Source organism: Rhineura floridana, chromosome 1 (assembly GCF_030035675.1).
Source record: "Rhineura floridana isolate rRhiFlo1 chromosome 1, rRhiFlo1.hap2, whole genome shotgun sequence".
In the NCBI taxonomy this organism is placed as follows: Eukaryota; Metazoa; Chordata; class Lepidosauria; order Squamata; family Rhineuridae; genus Rhineura; species Rhineura floridana.
In genome coordinates, this window is record NC_084480.1 from 285,619,319 (window position 1) to 285,635,480 (window position 16,162).

The window sequence follows — 16,162 nt, forward strand, 5'->3', positions numbered from 1 at the left end:
TCAGCAGCAGACCTCCATACACTATATCATTTGAAGCTCACTCATCTATCCCACAAAAAGCTGGTTGCTCTGTCCAAAGTCAGCTTGGACTTGCAGAAATAATTCTTAGTCAGTATTGTAAAACTGTATAAATAATTCAGCTTCCTTCTCGCCACTGAGAAAAGGGCAGAAGTGTAGAAATGGGTAGTCTTGGAAACTGTTGATGTAAAATTGTGTGTGTATATATATGCACACACAAAAAACCACAAATAGCATGGCTTAGGATGATAATGAATACGACTGATAATGGTCTCTTTATTTTAAGGCATAAAGGATTTCTGTTTCTAGTTTCAGGTGTCTTTTTCTTCTTCCTGATAGTGATATAAAAACTTAAAAATGAGAGTTAAAATTAAGACCAAATGCATACTTGTACAATTGTGAGCATATTTGAAAAGGAAAAACTTCATTTTTTGCTATCACCTGTTGAGGATAAAATTATGAGATGTAATTATCCACAGCTTACTATACCGGTGGGCAGCATGGTATAGGGTAGCTAGTCAGTTCTAAACTGATTGACCTAATAGATCCCTAATTCAAGCTTTGGGGGTCATAAAGGTCCATAGCTTCGAAAAAGAATGATCTTGCAGTCTTTGAAGAAGGTGGATTAGAACTATGTCTCTGATACTTGTGTTTGATCATTCAGTGAACTAAAAAGTAAATTCCAGACCTTCAGTTTATTTGACCTTACTATAATAAAATGAAACAAGATGGAGTCAAATCCTTGGCTACAATGTTAGAATTGTCATAGTATTTCTACAATAAATATAGAATATTTTGGACCCTAAAATCACATTAGAAAAAGCTAGTATTGTAAGAGGCTTGTTTTAAGAATGTGTTTCTAATTGCCTAATGGCAAAATTACATAAATGTTGTATTTTATTTCTACAGCCTGGTCTGGAGTGGATGGAAGGATTAATACTCCTGAACAGAGTTCTACTTCATTCACCTCCTTGGGGCTAAATCCTACAGTTTCTGGTATGATTTTGAAATTGCTCTACAAATAAACTACATACTTGAGTTAGGCTCTTTTGAAATTTCTAATCATCCCTGATAACTGAAAGAGTTGTTGCATCTAAGTTGCAAAGAGTTAATAATGCATGAACTTTATACGGTAGTCAAAAGCGGCTAATTCAGAAAAAAATGTCAACCATCATTATAAGCTCTAATACAATACTTTATTTTTTGAATTTTCAGAAGAGAGAAGGAAGATGCTTGATCTTGTTATGTAAATCAGGCTCTCTGTTTGGGCTTAATCACTAATATCAGTGACAACAAAGAAGCAAGCAGATGTAGGCTTCTCAAAATACCTGGCCCTTTTGCATTCAAAAACTCTGATATGGAGTAGCATACCTATCAATGGCATATTCCCATAAAGCCTACTCTGTGTTCTGTTTTTTCAGGAACCAGCAGTGAATCTGTTTCTCAGCCTAGTACTGCAGACTTCCAGTGGGATTTAAATCGTAATCAGGCACATATTGATGATGAATGGTCTGGGTTAAGTACGTTCCTTTTTAAAACCTTGTTTAACTTGCACTTTAAAGATCTACATTCCTGTTCCCAATTTGTACATGTATCTACTGCAGATGGAACCAGACATTTATCCAGATACTTTAAACAATGAAGTGTTTTGTGGTATCGTATTAAGACAGAAATTTATTGTGGCATGCCTTTTTGTGGGCCAGAGTGTTACTTCATTAAATGCATGAAGTGCTTACTTAAGTGGATAAATAGATGTACCCCCAAGGAAAAAAAGAATTGCTTTTTTAACAAAACAAGGTCCAAAAGGTTAAACAGTGCAAGAGGCTCTGGCCCATAAAAACTTACTCTTTACAATAAATTAGGCTTGAAAACTCTTCGTTGTGTTTGCTGCAGAAGACTAATCTCTACATGGCTACCTCTGTGGGGCTCAATTCACCATTTTTGTCAGTGGTACGTGCCTCTTGAAGTATAGCACTGACGTATTTTGGGGAAGCATACTAACTGGTACTTTAAAAAAAGTGTCTTCAAGGTCAGATTTCAATGTTACTTCTAAATATTGTAGCTTTTCTGCCCTGACAAAGTATGATTGATAAAGTTAGTTTCAGTTTTTTGTTACTCTTCTTTAGAATGAGATCATCCTCCTGAAGTCTTAAGTTTATTGGTATAGATTTATCTTTATAGAAAGGAGTACATCTTTTTTAAAAAAAATGAAAAATCTTAAAAACAATTCCTACACAGATGTAGACTGGGATAAGGTCTCTACAATTTTAAATCTTATGAATTGTTGTGTGTGTGTGTGTGTGTGTGTGTTATGTGCCTTCAAGTCGATTATGACTTATGACGACCCTATGAATCAGCAACCTCCAATAGCATCTGTCATGAACCACCCTGTTCAGATCTTGTAAGTTCAGGTCTATTGCTTCTTTTATGGAATCGATCCATTTCTTGTTTGGTCTTCCTCTTTTTCTTCTCCCTTCTGTTTTTCCTAGCATTATTGTCTTTTCTAGTGAATCTTGTCTTCTAATGATGTGTCCAAAGTATGGTAGCCTCAATTTTATCGTTTTAGCTTCTAGTGATTGTTCTGGTTTAGTTTGATCTAACACCCAATTATATGTCTTTTTCGCAGTCCATGCTACCCGCAGAGCTGTCCTCCAACACCACAATTCAAATGAGTTGATTTTTCTCTTACCCGCTTTTTTCACTGTCCAACTTTCACATCCATACATAGAGATGAATTGTAATACAATGTAAGAAGTAAAAGAAGCAATCAAAATCATACAGCACCTAGCACTGTGCATTACAGTTCATATAGCAGGCAGAAAATTCATTAAAGGGTCCAGCAAGACCATCAGCAATTTTCAAGTGGTCCATTGTGGAAAAAAGAAAATTGCTTTAGCATATTGGACTAGACAACTGATATATCAGAACATTTATTCAGTTTCTAGTCATTAACTGGAAAGTGGTCTTAAGTGTATGACACTTAGGTTGCACTGATAGGTTGGACAGTTGATCATGTATTATCTGACTGCAGTCAAACTGTCAAATATTCCATGCATTCAATAATGCTACTAGCAGCTTACATTTTTTTATTGCATTGTGGAGTCATGTTTGCTGGGGCTGCTTGCCCCTTAGCTATGCAGTGGTCAGAGGCAATCTTAACAGAACAACAAAATTACTGGTCACCTGCTATAACTGCAAACTTCTCTGAACAGAAGCAGGATGCAAGCAGTTGTCCATTGACAAGGGTCACTGCCTAGAATTACCCATCTTAAATCTTACAGGAATGGGGGGGGTGATGCTACTGTTGATTGAAGAATAGGCCTAGTTAGCACAACTGCCTTTTAAAAACTGGCTTTTGTTTTTTAACAGTTGCTGCTACCTGCCTTAAGTGTTTTTTTAAGAAATTGTAACTAGACTTACCTTGGTGTTCTGGGGTGAAAGCCAAAGTAAATATAGTCCTCAAGCCAGACCGCTGAAAAGTGGAGGGGTGGTGGTTTCATCTTGAGAGTAAATTTCACGTATTACCATTAGGTTGTAACGCATGTAAGTTGTTTATTTTTGGAATGAAAAAAGAAATGCTTCCCAGAATATTTCCAAAACGTATTGGAATATGAATATATATATTCAGACATCTGTTAATAGCGATATTTTTTTATTTTGTGCATTTGTTTAAAAATTACTTTTTTAAACAATGTTTGAGAAAAAATAAACAGTTACAACAATCATTGCACTAAAAATAATAATGAAATGAGAGGTAACGATGATTGAAAACAGTGGTTGTGCAAACTGTCCTACGTAACAGATATTTTACCACTTTACTAATCATCTGAGCCCAAAAACCTCCTTCAAAAAAAATCAGAATTTTCATAATCATGACTGTAATGGTCCATGACTGAATTTTCCAGATAATCAGTACACTTTAGTTCATGTTTAATCCACGCACAGGTGGTAGCCACACATTTCTTGGAACAAGAGCATTACTTCTTCTGGAACTGGAAGATGGTCCTACCAATCTATGTCAAGCACTTCAGTACCACTGGAGTTATACACAGTCCAGCCGTGCAAAGCAGGATTTGGTATATTTGGTTCAGCTTCCAGCACTTTAGTCCAAATAGTTGCTTGGTAGTTAGCTCATTGAATATGCTTCTGGAGAGCATCCTTACATGGTGGAAGATGGTGGGATTTGACTGAAGACCTTTTCATGCAGAATAATGAATACTGCAGTTCATTTACATTTTTCATCTTACGCCCATACAGTCTTCAAACAAACTTCTCTACTGCAGACATTGTTTCTGTCTTTTCTCCAAAACAGTTTGTAAGGTCTCTAAGTGCATGTGAGAACTCTTCTTTTTGAGTAAGTTACAAGCCATAGCTTTTCCCTTAATAGCAAATGCACTAACCATGTCACATCCTGTGATAGCATACATGGCTGGTAAGCCTGCACAGACATTTTCACCATGTTATGTTGAACATCTGTTTCATATCATTGTACCTCAGTCAATTGGATGTTCCACTTCTCATGAAGGTGCACCCACCATGCTTGGTGAGAGCTGGAAATATACTCAGTATAATCACTGCAACATCTGTGTCATCACACTGAATTATCACACTGGAATAGCCTGATGTGATTGCATGACAGGCACAACAAGGGTACCTGCTTCTTCCTGGGATGTGTGTAGAGCCAGAACGTTTGTCACAAATAATGATGACATATGATAGCAATTTGTCTCGCATGTAATGAATATAACTTTGCTACTTAGCAACCCAGTGTACTTTGGACGCTGCAGTTCTTTCCATAGGAATCTTAACAAGCTCAAAATTGTTGGAGTTATAGAAAAACTGCCACCAGTTTTTCACAGGATGAGCAGGCATGATGTTTTGCATGCGCTGGGTGTCCCTGTGTGATACCATAATGTAAACTCCTGTGGGATTATTTATTTATTTGTTTGCTGCATTTGTATACTGCCCCATAGCCGAAGCTCTCTGGGCAGTTTACAACAATTAAAAACATTAAAAACAAATATACAAATTTAAAAACACATTTTTAAAAAGCAATTTAAAAACACAGGCTTCATATGTGAGCTTATGCATGCGTACTGCAAGGTTATAATGTTTGCCTTGCAAAATACTGGAGATGGACCCGTCAGCAGCAACCTCTGATTCTAAAAACATTTCAGGCAATCCAGAATCATCAAAGCGTTTGCCAGTGATGCCCATGAAGCTGCAGATTGTATGGAATCCTCCAAGGTTTAGAACTACTGACTGAAATTGTTCGGGATACTTCCACACAATTTCAGTTGCTATTGCATAAATAGTAGTGAAGTAATGGCTATCGAGTGCAGTTCTATTTTTTCTTTGATAGCTATTGAGCAGTGGAACATTTCATGTATGGTGTTCATGCTGGTTGCTGGAGAATTTATAGTTGGCAGGTACCCTATGTGAGTTGGGTGTACTTCACAGCCTCTCCGGAGATTAATGTTGAATACAGTCCAGCTGGGAATGATTTGGTGCTGGGAATCAATGCTACACATCAAAATCTATAGGAGGTTTTTAGATGCAAGATTACCTCTTCATAAATGGGATTGTCATGATGCTTTAAGAAGGCCTCTGCATGCATTAAACATGAACTAAAGTGTACTGACGTGTAAAATTTAGTTGTGCATCAACTACAGTCATGATGATGCAAATTCTGACTTTTTTGAAGAAGACATGGACTAGAATTATGAGTAAAGTGATAAAATATCTGTTATGTAGGATAGTTTTCAATCAACTCTCATTTCCTTTCTTCAGTACGATTGCTATAATTGCTTATTTTTTTATCAAAAGTTGTGTAATAAAGTAATTTTTTTTAAATGAACAAAATAAAAATATTGCTATTACCATATATATATATATTTTCTAATATTTTTGGGGAAATATTTTGGGAAGTCCATTTCTTTTTTCATTCAAAAAATAAACCACTGATGTGTGTCCCAAGCTAATGGTAAATGAAATTTCAAAATCAATACCAAAAAAATTTGAAATGATACCTCACTCCATGTTTTGAAAATATTGGGGGGGAAATCGTCCTTCCCTCCCTTATCTTGGTAATTTGTGCAGTGTTTTCTGCATTTCATTAGGCTGTCAAAAAGTTCCCATGTGAAAACTATTTGTTAGAACAGTTAGCATGCATGAGGAAAGTGAAACAAATGAGATAGATTTTCAGTTTTCGTAGCTTTTGGTTTGTGTGAAGTCACAAATCTAGCAGATGCTAAAAAACTGATAAATTAGAAAGTATCATACCAAAAAAGAATAAGGATGCAGAATCAAATGGCATTTGTGAAATGTACTCCCTCAAGATGAAACCAGACATCCCCGCTGGCTCTAGGATTAATAGTGAATACCTCACATTTTATAGAAACCATACCTAACATTGCTAAAATCTATTATAATTCATTACAATTTTTAAAGGTGACATCATTGTTTCACAATAATAGTTAACTATTTGATTTTTGTAATTATCAAGTTTAATAGTATGTCTTTTTAGTTTTTTGTTTCTATGTTTTAAAAATACATGACCAATAAAAGAAAATTGACTGGTCAAATGCCTAACCATAGTTCTGTGTTCTAAAAGTTGACAGTGTGTGACATGATTTTCCTGATGTTTGCTATTCTACATGAAACATGTGTTTTCATTTTTCACAGACGGGCTTTCTTCTGCTGATCCCAGCTCTGATTGGAATGCCCCTGCAGAGGAATGGGGAAACTGGGTAGAAGAAGAAAAGACTCCCACCATTCCACAGCTTGAGGAAGTCTTATCAGAGGCCCAAAAGGTATTTGTCTGACAACTGTTAGGACACATTGAATTAGATGGACCACTAGTCTGACCCTAAAAATAAACTTAATTTTTAAGAGAAAAATAAAGAAAAGCACATTAATTGCAGAGACAACTGCTGCTGCTTCCCTTTCAACTTCTTAATGAGTACAAACCAGAGAATTTTGTATGCATGCTGCTTCTCAAAGTTAAAGAGGTTTGAACATAAACATTTGATTAGTTTTGAAAAGGAACATTAATTCTATGGTTATGTGGAAAGGTGACTCATTCTAATAAAACATACTCTAATCTTTTATATTAGGCTTCAGATGATGAGAAAGAAAAGGCAGAAGCAATTCTGCAAAGTACTGCAAGTGGTAAATCAAAGAAGAAAAAGAAGAAGAAGAAGAAGCAGGGAGAAGAGGCTATGTCTCCTGTACAGGTAAAGCAGAATAAGCATTTTCCATAGGAGGAATGCCATCATGTGGGTTATAGCTCGACCTATCGTCCGAAGGCAAGAATGTTTTTGAAGTCAAGACTAGGGGCGTCAGGCCCCTCCCACTCTCCAGTTCATTCTTGCCTTCGTACCGAACAAGTTTGATATTGCAGATAGCGTAGCTTCTAGCTAAGTCTTTTTTGTGTGTTTGTCTGACAGGGCGTGGAGGTTTTGTTTTATGTGTGTTTCACGTTCTCCCTTCCCTCTGTCTTGTATTTAACTCGTTTTGTCTTGTTATTCCTGGGGAATTACTTGGGGGGAGTCCTCCCTTGCCCGGACCGTTTTTTCTCCCAGGTTTTTGCCTAACGGCTCTTGAAGAGACCGCGGCTGCAGTTCTCTCCTTTCCCAGGTGGGAGCTTGCAGCTGCAGCTCCCTGCTTTGCCCTCCGCTTTCACTTAGGAGCCTGCTCTGGCGCCTCCTTTGTTTTTAGTCCCTGGCCGTTTGGGTTGCTCCTTTTCCGACCACGGCTGTTTTTCCTAGCGGCGGTCCCTTTGGATCTCCCCCCCCCCCCAGGAGCCTGTGGCAGCGGCTCTCGTGCCCTGCAGCTCCGCGGCTCTGGGCTCTTAGCCTCAGACTGCTTGAAATTACCGGACCCGTTCCGCGGCCTCTTAAATCTTGCCGCGCTGGTCTCTGCAGCCGGTGGCTGCGGCTAGCGCCTTCTGCAACCGCCTCAGCCGCTTCCCTTTTTCACCAGCTTTTCTGCTTCCCTGACGGAGCCTCTACTGCCTGCCCTTGAGCTGCGAATTTGTTATCAGCCCCGCGACCGCAGTGCGTAGCTGAGGCCGTGCCCGGCAACCCTTTTTTCCATACGCTGGGCTCCTCAGTATCCGCCATTGCTCCTTCTTCATATTCCGCCATTTTTTGACTGATATTCTTCCTGCTCATTTTATGGGCACCATTTTGTTTGTCCCCTTTTCCTGCCCTTTCTGTTCAGTCTCTTCAGTACTAAACAAGGGGGGTTTAGCTGGCAAGGGCTCCTTGCATAGGGTTGCCATATTCCAGTTCCACAAATCCGGGCAGGTTAATTTGCATATTATGCAAATATTTGCATATTAATACTTGGATTGTCCAGTTGTTTTGTTTTTGTGCCTAGGAATTACCACCAAAAACTGGGGAAAGATGTGAGAAATCTTTTTTTTAGAAGCAACATTTTTAGCCTTAAATGCCTAGACTCTAGTTTCCAACACTATGGACTATTTATTGATTGATTAAGAGAATTTATATCCTGCCCTTTTGCTGTTAAAAACAGAGCTCAGCACAGCTTACAAATATAATAAAAACAATAAAAATACACAATCAATATAAAAACATAATAAAAACACAAAATAGCAACAAACATAAAGTAAGTCAGGGCAACAGTACGGTTAACCATATACAATATATTTCAAAGATGTGGGTGGAGAAAAACAAGAAGCCAAAATGTTAGGAAAAGGAGTCTTTCACACCACATGCTCAGTTCTAAATACTGTTGCAGCAAGTTTTACAAGTTCCTCCAGTATTCCATTGGCGCAGGCACTCAGACATTCAAAGTATCTGTATGTTTCTTAGATTTTATAAAAGCAGAGCTTTGCTTAACTCAAAATTTCTTCTCCCTTTGATCAACCACATCTACACAACCCCGCACATACCTTGCTAATTCGATTACCAATGCCAGGATGTCTGTCTTATCGACTACTCTCCTGCTCCCCCCCCCCCGGGCATCATGAAAGACCCAGTCCTGGGCTCAGAAAGAAAATAAATATCTGGTCCTCTTCAAAGTATTGATAAGCCTCTTGTTTTAATTGAAATAATAATTATAAATTCTTGTTCTTATCACTAATGGGAGTTAATTATCTTGCATATGCTGCTGTTGCTTCTATGGCTGTAACGGAGTGAGGTTAAAGATAAGTGAAATGCAAATAGGAAAAAAACAACACAAAAGGCAGTAACACTTTCCTAAACGTAATACCATACCAACCACAACAAGATTCCTATGAGTAAGGCAGAAAACTAAGCATCTCACAACCAAAAATATGATAAATGAAGAAATATTTATATAAAAGCATGACTATCAAATATATTTATTATTTACACAAACTGTGAAGATATTTATAGTGCAATCCTAGGTTTATTTATTCAGAAGCAAGTCCCAGCGTATTCAGTGGGGCTTACTCAAACAGGGACAGAAATGCAACCTCAAGTGATAAGCAACTTGATTCACACAACCCAAAATTCCGAATCATGCCACTTTACGCTGTTTTGCAACTGTTTATACTTGTTTTTATGGTCATTGGATTTTAAATGGCTTTATTTCTTGTTGTGAGCTGCCTTGGTTTCCAACCCTACCTCACAGGGGTGTTGGAAAGACTTCATACACGCACACGCACACACTGCAGATGTATAAATACATACAGCCCATATAATAGTTTATTGTCAAACCAGTTGGTCATTGCAGAAAAATCAGTATTAGTTTCCTACAGAATAAAAACTGTAATACCTAAGTAAGCCCTGCCTACTTGCTTTAAAATAGGACTGGAGGGCACAAACACAATTCTTTTTTACATTCACTCCAAAGTCCCATTGATTTTCAGCACATTCATAACCATGTCTACTCAAAAGTAAGTCCTATTGAATTCAATGGGATTTACTCTGGGCATATGGGATTAGCATTGCTTTTACAAAAAGCAAGCATTGGGAAGGTTTTCAAAACACTGCCCAAGATCTGACTCCTGCACACAAGAGGAAAAAAAACTGAAATGTATATACTTACCCAATTTATGAGATTTTCAGATAAACGGGGTGAAACCACCATTTTGTTTTCTAGACACTGCCTAAGGTCAATGAAACTGAAACACAATCCCTGATTGGCTGCAATCCTGAACGGGCGGGGTTAAAGCTACGAAGTGCTATACAGTACTGTTTAAAGAAAGATTTAACAGTCGGGGGGGCTGACATTTTTATGTATATCTCGAGAACCGGACCACCTAGAAACTTAATTTTTTTTTTTAATTAAAGCTGAGAATCCGGGCCACCTAAAGGGCTAGCCGGGCGCCGGGTGGCATGCATAGAATCCGGGTAAAACCCAGCTAACCAGGCAATATGGCAACCCTATCCTTACATGTGTGTGACAGATAGGATTCCATAGCTCTACACGGACTCCTCTACCACACGACTACTGCGGCTGCTTCTGGCAACTATCTGATCACTATTGAGCTGTACTTCTGTGACTGTATCATCAAGACTGTGGCTGTGCTCCAGACTGTTTGAACTGTACATTCTGCCCCATTCGTGGCCGTGTGCTAAGACTGTTGATACTGTGCACAAGTTGTTGAACTGTACATTCTTCCTCAGCCATGGCCGTGTACCAGAACTGATACTGTTGATACTGTGCACAAGTTGTTGAACTGTACATTCTGCCCCAGCCGTGGCCGTGTACCAGAACTGATACTGTTGATACTGTGCACAAGTTGTTGAACTGTACATTCTGCCCCAGCCGTGGCCGTGTACTGAAACCCATAGAAAATATAAGATGGCGGAGCAACCAGCGTCGACTCAGATAGCCAAGCCGAAACCATCTAAGGCGGCTAAGCATAAGCATACCAAAGCGGTTGCCAAAACAAAACATCTTTCCAGCCACAGCAAAGCCAAGCACGCACGCTATGTCTCTGCTCCGGTTTCCGATGCAGCAGCCCAGGAACAGTTAACGAATCTATTTCACTCGCCCACTGCCTCCTCCTCCGAGGAGGACTTCACTGGGTTTCCTGAACAGCCAACTACTAGCCAGCCCCCTCCCATATTACCGCCCAGGGCTTATCCATCGTCACAGCCTACTGGGCCGCCTCTACAAGCGCAACCATCCGCTTCACCGGGGCTGCAGCTGTCTCATGAGTTCCTATCTCAATTACAAGGCATGCTGTCATTTTTTTACTCAAACACAGTCACCGCCACAACTCCCCACCATACCTCAGCACAGTATGGACCACTATGTTTGTAATGAGGCACATCCATCATGCTCCCCAAACCCTTTTGACGTAGCCAGAGGCAGATTTATTGATGACGTCTCTTGTGGGGAACAGTCACCCTTTGCTGTACAAGCTGAAGGAGATGAATGGAGTGATCATTCAGAACATGAGGAGGATACATCTTATCGACTGTTTGATGCCTCAGATTATCAACCTCTTGCTCTTAGAGTATTGCACACCCTTGGTCTCCAAGCTACACCACCGGCAGCTACCACTCCTGCTATTAAAGGGGCCAGGGTCTTGAAATCCCCCGCACCAGCAGAGCACTACCTTCCGGTGCCAGATCCCATTGCTAAACTGGCCAACGACGAATGGTCTCATCCACTACAAACTCGCTGCTTCAACGCACTTGCGGATAGACTTTATTCTCTGGCTCCGGACTTTACCAGCAGACTGGCCGTCCCTGGCATAGACGAGCCCATCTCCAGTCTAGTCTCTAGATCCCTTTTGCCGAGGAAGGAGATTCCCATCTAAAGGACGCCACTGAGCGGAGGCTGGACTTTGCCTTACGCAAGAATCATGAGGCCACCGCCTTCTCCATGCGAGCCTCTGCATCAGCTTCCATCTTCTCCAGGGCAGCGATGATGTGGTTGGATGACCTTTTAGAGGATGATACTCCCGACCCTGTATCTCTGAGGAGGTCACTGATAAAATTGCGCAAAACAGCGGCATTTGTAGCTGATGCCACCTTGGATGCACATCAACTGGGAGCACGAGCTATGGCAGCTCAGGTAGTCGCTCGACGGACCCTATGGCTCTGTCATTGGCAAGCTGACTCTACAGCCAGAGTTAATTTATCAAGGGCACCTTACTCCGGATCTTTACTCTTCGGCGAGGAAGCCCTAAAGGCAGTGCTTGTTGACCCCAAGGATGCTCGAAAGCCTGTTCTGGCTACCGTTAAAAACGTTGATCACAGGCCTTTCAGGCGTTTTACCCCTTACCGCCCGACCCAGCCCTTTCGAGGAACGCGGCCCGGAGGACGAGGCCGCGAATTCCGTAATTATAATTTCCGTCCCTTCAGGGGAACCTGGAACAGACGTTTCCTGAGCAGAGGTCAGTACCAAGGGCGCAGAGGTACCTCAACGTCCTCATATAGGGGAGGGTCTCGCCAGCACAAACAGTACTGACGCGATACCGGTTGGAGGTAGACTGCTCCTGTTTGGGGATCATTGGCTGCATCTGACTCAGGTCGCCTGGATCAGAGAGCTTTTTAGTTATGGCTATGCAATAGAATTTTGGGCAACACCTCCAGACAAGTTTCATCCTTCCCCTTGTCCCAGGGCACCAGCCAGGCATTGCATCATGCAGACAGCCATATGTCACCTCTTGGACATGGCAGTGATAGAGCCAGTCCCTATAACAGAGAGGTCGGAAGGAGTGTACTCCCTCCTATTTGCTGTGCCCAAACGAGATATATCATGGAGGGCGGTATTGGACCTCAAGTTCATTAACCGTTTCGTAAAGTACCGCAGGTTCAAAATGCAATCCCTCCACTCCATTACAGAAAGCCTTCAAGAAGGAGACTTCCTGGCCTCTATCGACCTAAAGGAAGCATATCTCCATGTGCCTATTTGCATAGCCCACAGAAAATTCCTGCGGTTTGCTTTCGGCCCCCAGCATTTTCAATATCGAACGATGCCGTTCGGACTTTCATCTGCCCCGAGAGTCTTTACCAAGGTGCTACTCATACTAGTGGCTTACCTCTGGCTTCAAGGGGTGCACATCTGCCCCTATTTGGACGATCTTTTAATACGGGCAAGTTTGAGTGAGCGGGCTCATCAACATCTAAAGCTCACGCTTCATGTCTGGCAGACCCACGGCTGGTTGGTCAATTTTGACAAAAGCCATTTACAACCAACCCAGCGCCTACAACATCTATGGGCGATGTTAGACACCAAGCAGGCGATGGTTTTTCTGTCCTCAGACCGCATAACTGCTGTTACAGACATTGCAAGATCTCTGATGCGCCAAGCGACCGCAGATGTCATGCTTCTAGCCAGGGCTCTCGGAATGTTGGTGTCCACCATCCATATTGTGCCATGGGCTCGCGCACATACTTGCCATCTTCAGTGGGCTTTGTTGCCATTTCAGCAGGACATCGCCAACTCAAATCATCGAGTGATCCCCCTGAGCTCAGCACTGCGTCTGTCATTTCGCTGGTGGACGAGGGTTCCAAACCTCACCCAGGGCACTCTGTTCAAAGAACCCTGCAGGACTGTCGTCACCACAGATGCCAGTCTCCTTGGCTGGGGAGCCCACTGCAATTCCCAGTTCGTTCAGGGGGTTTGGACCGCAGCAGAGCAGACTCAGAGCATCAATTGGCTGGAGCTAAAGGCTGTCCACTTTGCTCTGCTCCATTTTCAGTCTCTGTTCCCCTTGGACCATGTTCTCATTCGAACGGACAACACGTGTGCCAAATCACATTTAAACAGGCAGGGGGGAACAAGGTCCCGTTCCCTGCAGAACCTAGCTCACCTCATCTTCGACTGGGCAGAACAAAATCTACATTCCCTGAAAGCAGAACATCTCAGGGGAATTTGGAATGTGACAGCAGACTGGCTCAGCAGACAACAAGTCTTTCCAGGAGAATGGAAACTTCACCAGACTGTTTTCCATCTTCTCCAGTGTCGGTTCGGTGTCTTCTCAGTCGACCTGTTCGCCTCCAGTCGCAATTGCCAGCTACCCAGGTATTTTGCTCGATACCTGGACACGACAGTGGAAGCTGTGGATGCTCTGTCACTACCGTGGCCAGAGGGCCTATTGTACGCCTTCCCTCCAATTCCACTGTTAGCCAGAACCTTGAGGAAGGCACGACGCGAGAGGGCACAGCTGGTTCTCATAGCACCATATTGGCCCCGTCGACCATGGTTCTCGGATCTCCTTGCAATGTCAGTGACGGATCCTTGGCCACTTCCAGTCAGGCCAGACCTCCTATCCCAGGGCCCTGTATGGCATCAGGACCCCACTTGGCTCAACCTAACAGCATGGCTTTTGAACGGGGACATTTGAGATTGGCAGGCTTGTCTGACGCTGTTATTGACATTATCTTGGCCTCGAGGAGACCGTCTAACACTCGTATATATCAACATACTTGGGTGGCATTCTCCAGGTGGTGTCAGTCCCAACACCTCGATCCTTCCCAGCCCACTATACAACAGGTGCTGCAATTCCTTCATAGGAGCCTCACGATGGGACTTAGACCCAACAGTTTACGTTGACATGCGTCCACTCTGTCGTCCATCCTTTCAGTGTCCTCTGCTGGTGCTCCTATTGCCTCACATCCATTCATCAAACGGTTTCTGAGGGGAACCATGTTACGCTCACCGGCTGTAGTCCACCGTTTTCCCTCATGGAGTCTGCCGAAGGTCCTACAGGCTTTACAACGCCCTCCGTTTGAGCCCCTCAGACTGTGCCTTTACGTCTGTTGTCATTCAAGGTCCTGTTCCTGATTGCGATCACCTCTGCAAGACGAGTTTCGGAACTTGGCGCATTGTCTTCTGCCCGCCATCTCTGCGTCTTTCACAAGGACTCTGTGGTGCTGAAAACTGATCCTTCCTTCCGTCCAAAGGTCAGTTCAGTTTTCCATTGCAACCAGGACATTGTGCTTCCTTCATTTTGTCCGAATCCTACCCATCCTCTAGAGAAGGCTTGGCATTCGTTGGATGTTCGGAGGGCTCTCAAGACCTACCTGTCTAGGACCCAGGAGATACGACGAACCGAGTCTTTATTTGTATCCTTTCATCCACATTCTATGGGGCATAAAGTAGCTAATTCCACCTTATCCCGCTGGTTGAGGGCATATATTACCTTAGCATATGAGTCTCTTAAGCTGCCAGTTCCAGCTAGTATAACAGCTCACTCCACTAGGTCAGCGTCCACTACGGCTGCTTTTGCTACCAACGCTCCTGTTGCCGATATTTGCAGAGCTGCTGTTTGGTCTACCCCACACTCGTTCATAAGGCATTATAAAATAGACCGTTATGCCTCTGCTGATGCCTTTTTTGGCAGGCGAGTTTTGCAACAGGTTTTTAATGATGATTAGGATGTGGGTGGTCCCTCCCTGTTATGGGCTGCTTTGGTACATCCCGCATGATGGCATTCCTCCTATGGAAAATGGACCATTGGTCTCACCTGAAGGGTGATTTTCATAGGAGGAATGCCATCACAACCCTCCCAGTTGGAGGATACCTGGATACCTGGATATTTTTGGGGATTTTTCATATTTTACTGTTATGCTATTATATTTTGAATTGCTAGTGAAGTCAAGACTGCTATTACTGTTATCTTGCTATGTTAGAGTCATATTATTATGAATGTTGCTATTATGTTATGTTCTTGCTGGTAGGCCTGTTGGCCTTTTCTCCTGCATTTTTAGATATCTCTCTTTGGACTCGCTGCGAATGAACTGGAGAGTGGGAGGGGCCTGACGCCCCTAGTCTTGCCTTCAAAAACATTCTTGCCTTCGGACGATAGGTCGAGCTATAACCCGCATGATGGCATTCCTCCTATGAAAATCACCCTTCAGGTGAGACCAATGGTCCATTTTCTTTTGAACAGTGTTTTTTATTGTGAGCACTCAAGCTAAAATTCTGCTGGCATTTCTCAAGAATGTAATCTCGTATCACTCGTGATCATGATACCATCCATGTTTTTAAGGAATAATGATTCACCTGCTATCTAGTCCATGTAATAACTTTTTTCTTGAAATACAGAAAATCCAGTAAGTACATGATGGCTTAAAATGTGAATTCATTATAACACACAAATCATTTTCCATAACAGTCTCTAACCAAAGTGCACAGCCTTTTGTTTCATGCTTACCTGTTTACCTTAGAAGCGAATGGGGGTTCAGCT

General features: G+C 42.1%; 2 protein-coding genes across 2 annotated transcripts in view; both read left to right on the top strand.

The window, feature by feature from the left end:
* Positions 1 to 16,162, top strand: part of MTDH (metadherin) — a 57,966-nt gene that overhangs the window by 36,913 nt on the left and 4,891 nt on the right. Inside the window, exons 7-10 of the mRNA XM_061603582.1 lie at positions 928 to 1,014; positions 1,440 to 1,538; positions 6,703 to 6,830; positions 7,134 to 7,253. Coding sequence (XP_061459566.1) covers positions 928 to 1,014; positions 1,440 to 1,538; positions 6,703 to 6,830; positions 7,134 to 7,253 — 434 coding nt within the window. The remainder of the gene's footprint in view (positions 1 to 927; positions 1,015 to 1,439; positions 1,539 to 6,702; positions 6,831 to 7,133; positions 7,254 to 16,162) is intronic.
* Positions 11,344 to 16,061, top strand: LOC133373654 (uncharacterized). Its single transcript, XM_061603598.1, has 2 exons — positions 11,344 to 14,876; positions 15,654 to 16,061. Exon 1 carries the CDS (start codon positions 12,611 to 12,613, stop codon positions 14,315 to 14,317), a length of 1,707 nt encoding a protein of 568 aa, XP_061459582.1. The 5' UTR covers positions 11,344 to 12,610; the 3' UTR covers positions 14,318 to 14,876; positions 15,654 to 16,061.

Bases quoted from the DNA above. Each gene is read 5' to 3' on its own strand.
- LOC133373654 (XM_061603598.1), top strand. From the start codon at position 12,611: ATGCAGACAGCCATATGTCACCTCTTGGACATGGCAGTGATAGAGCCA.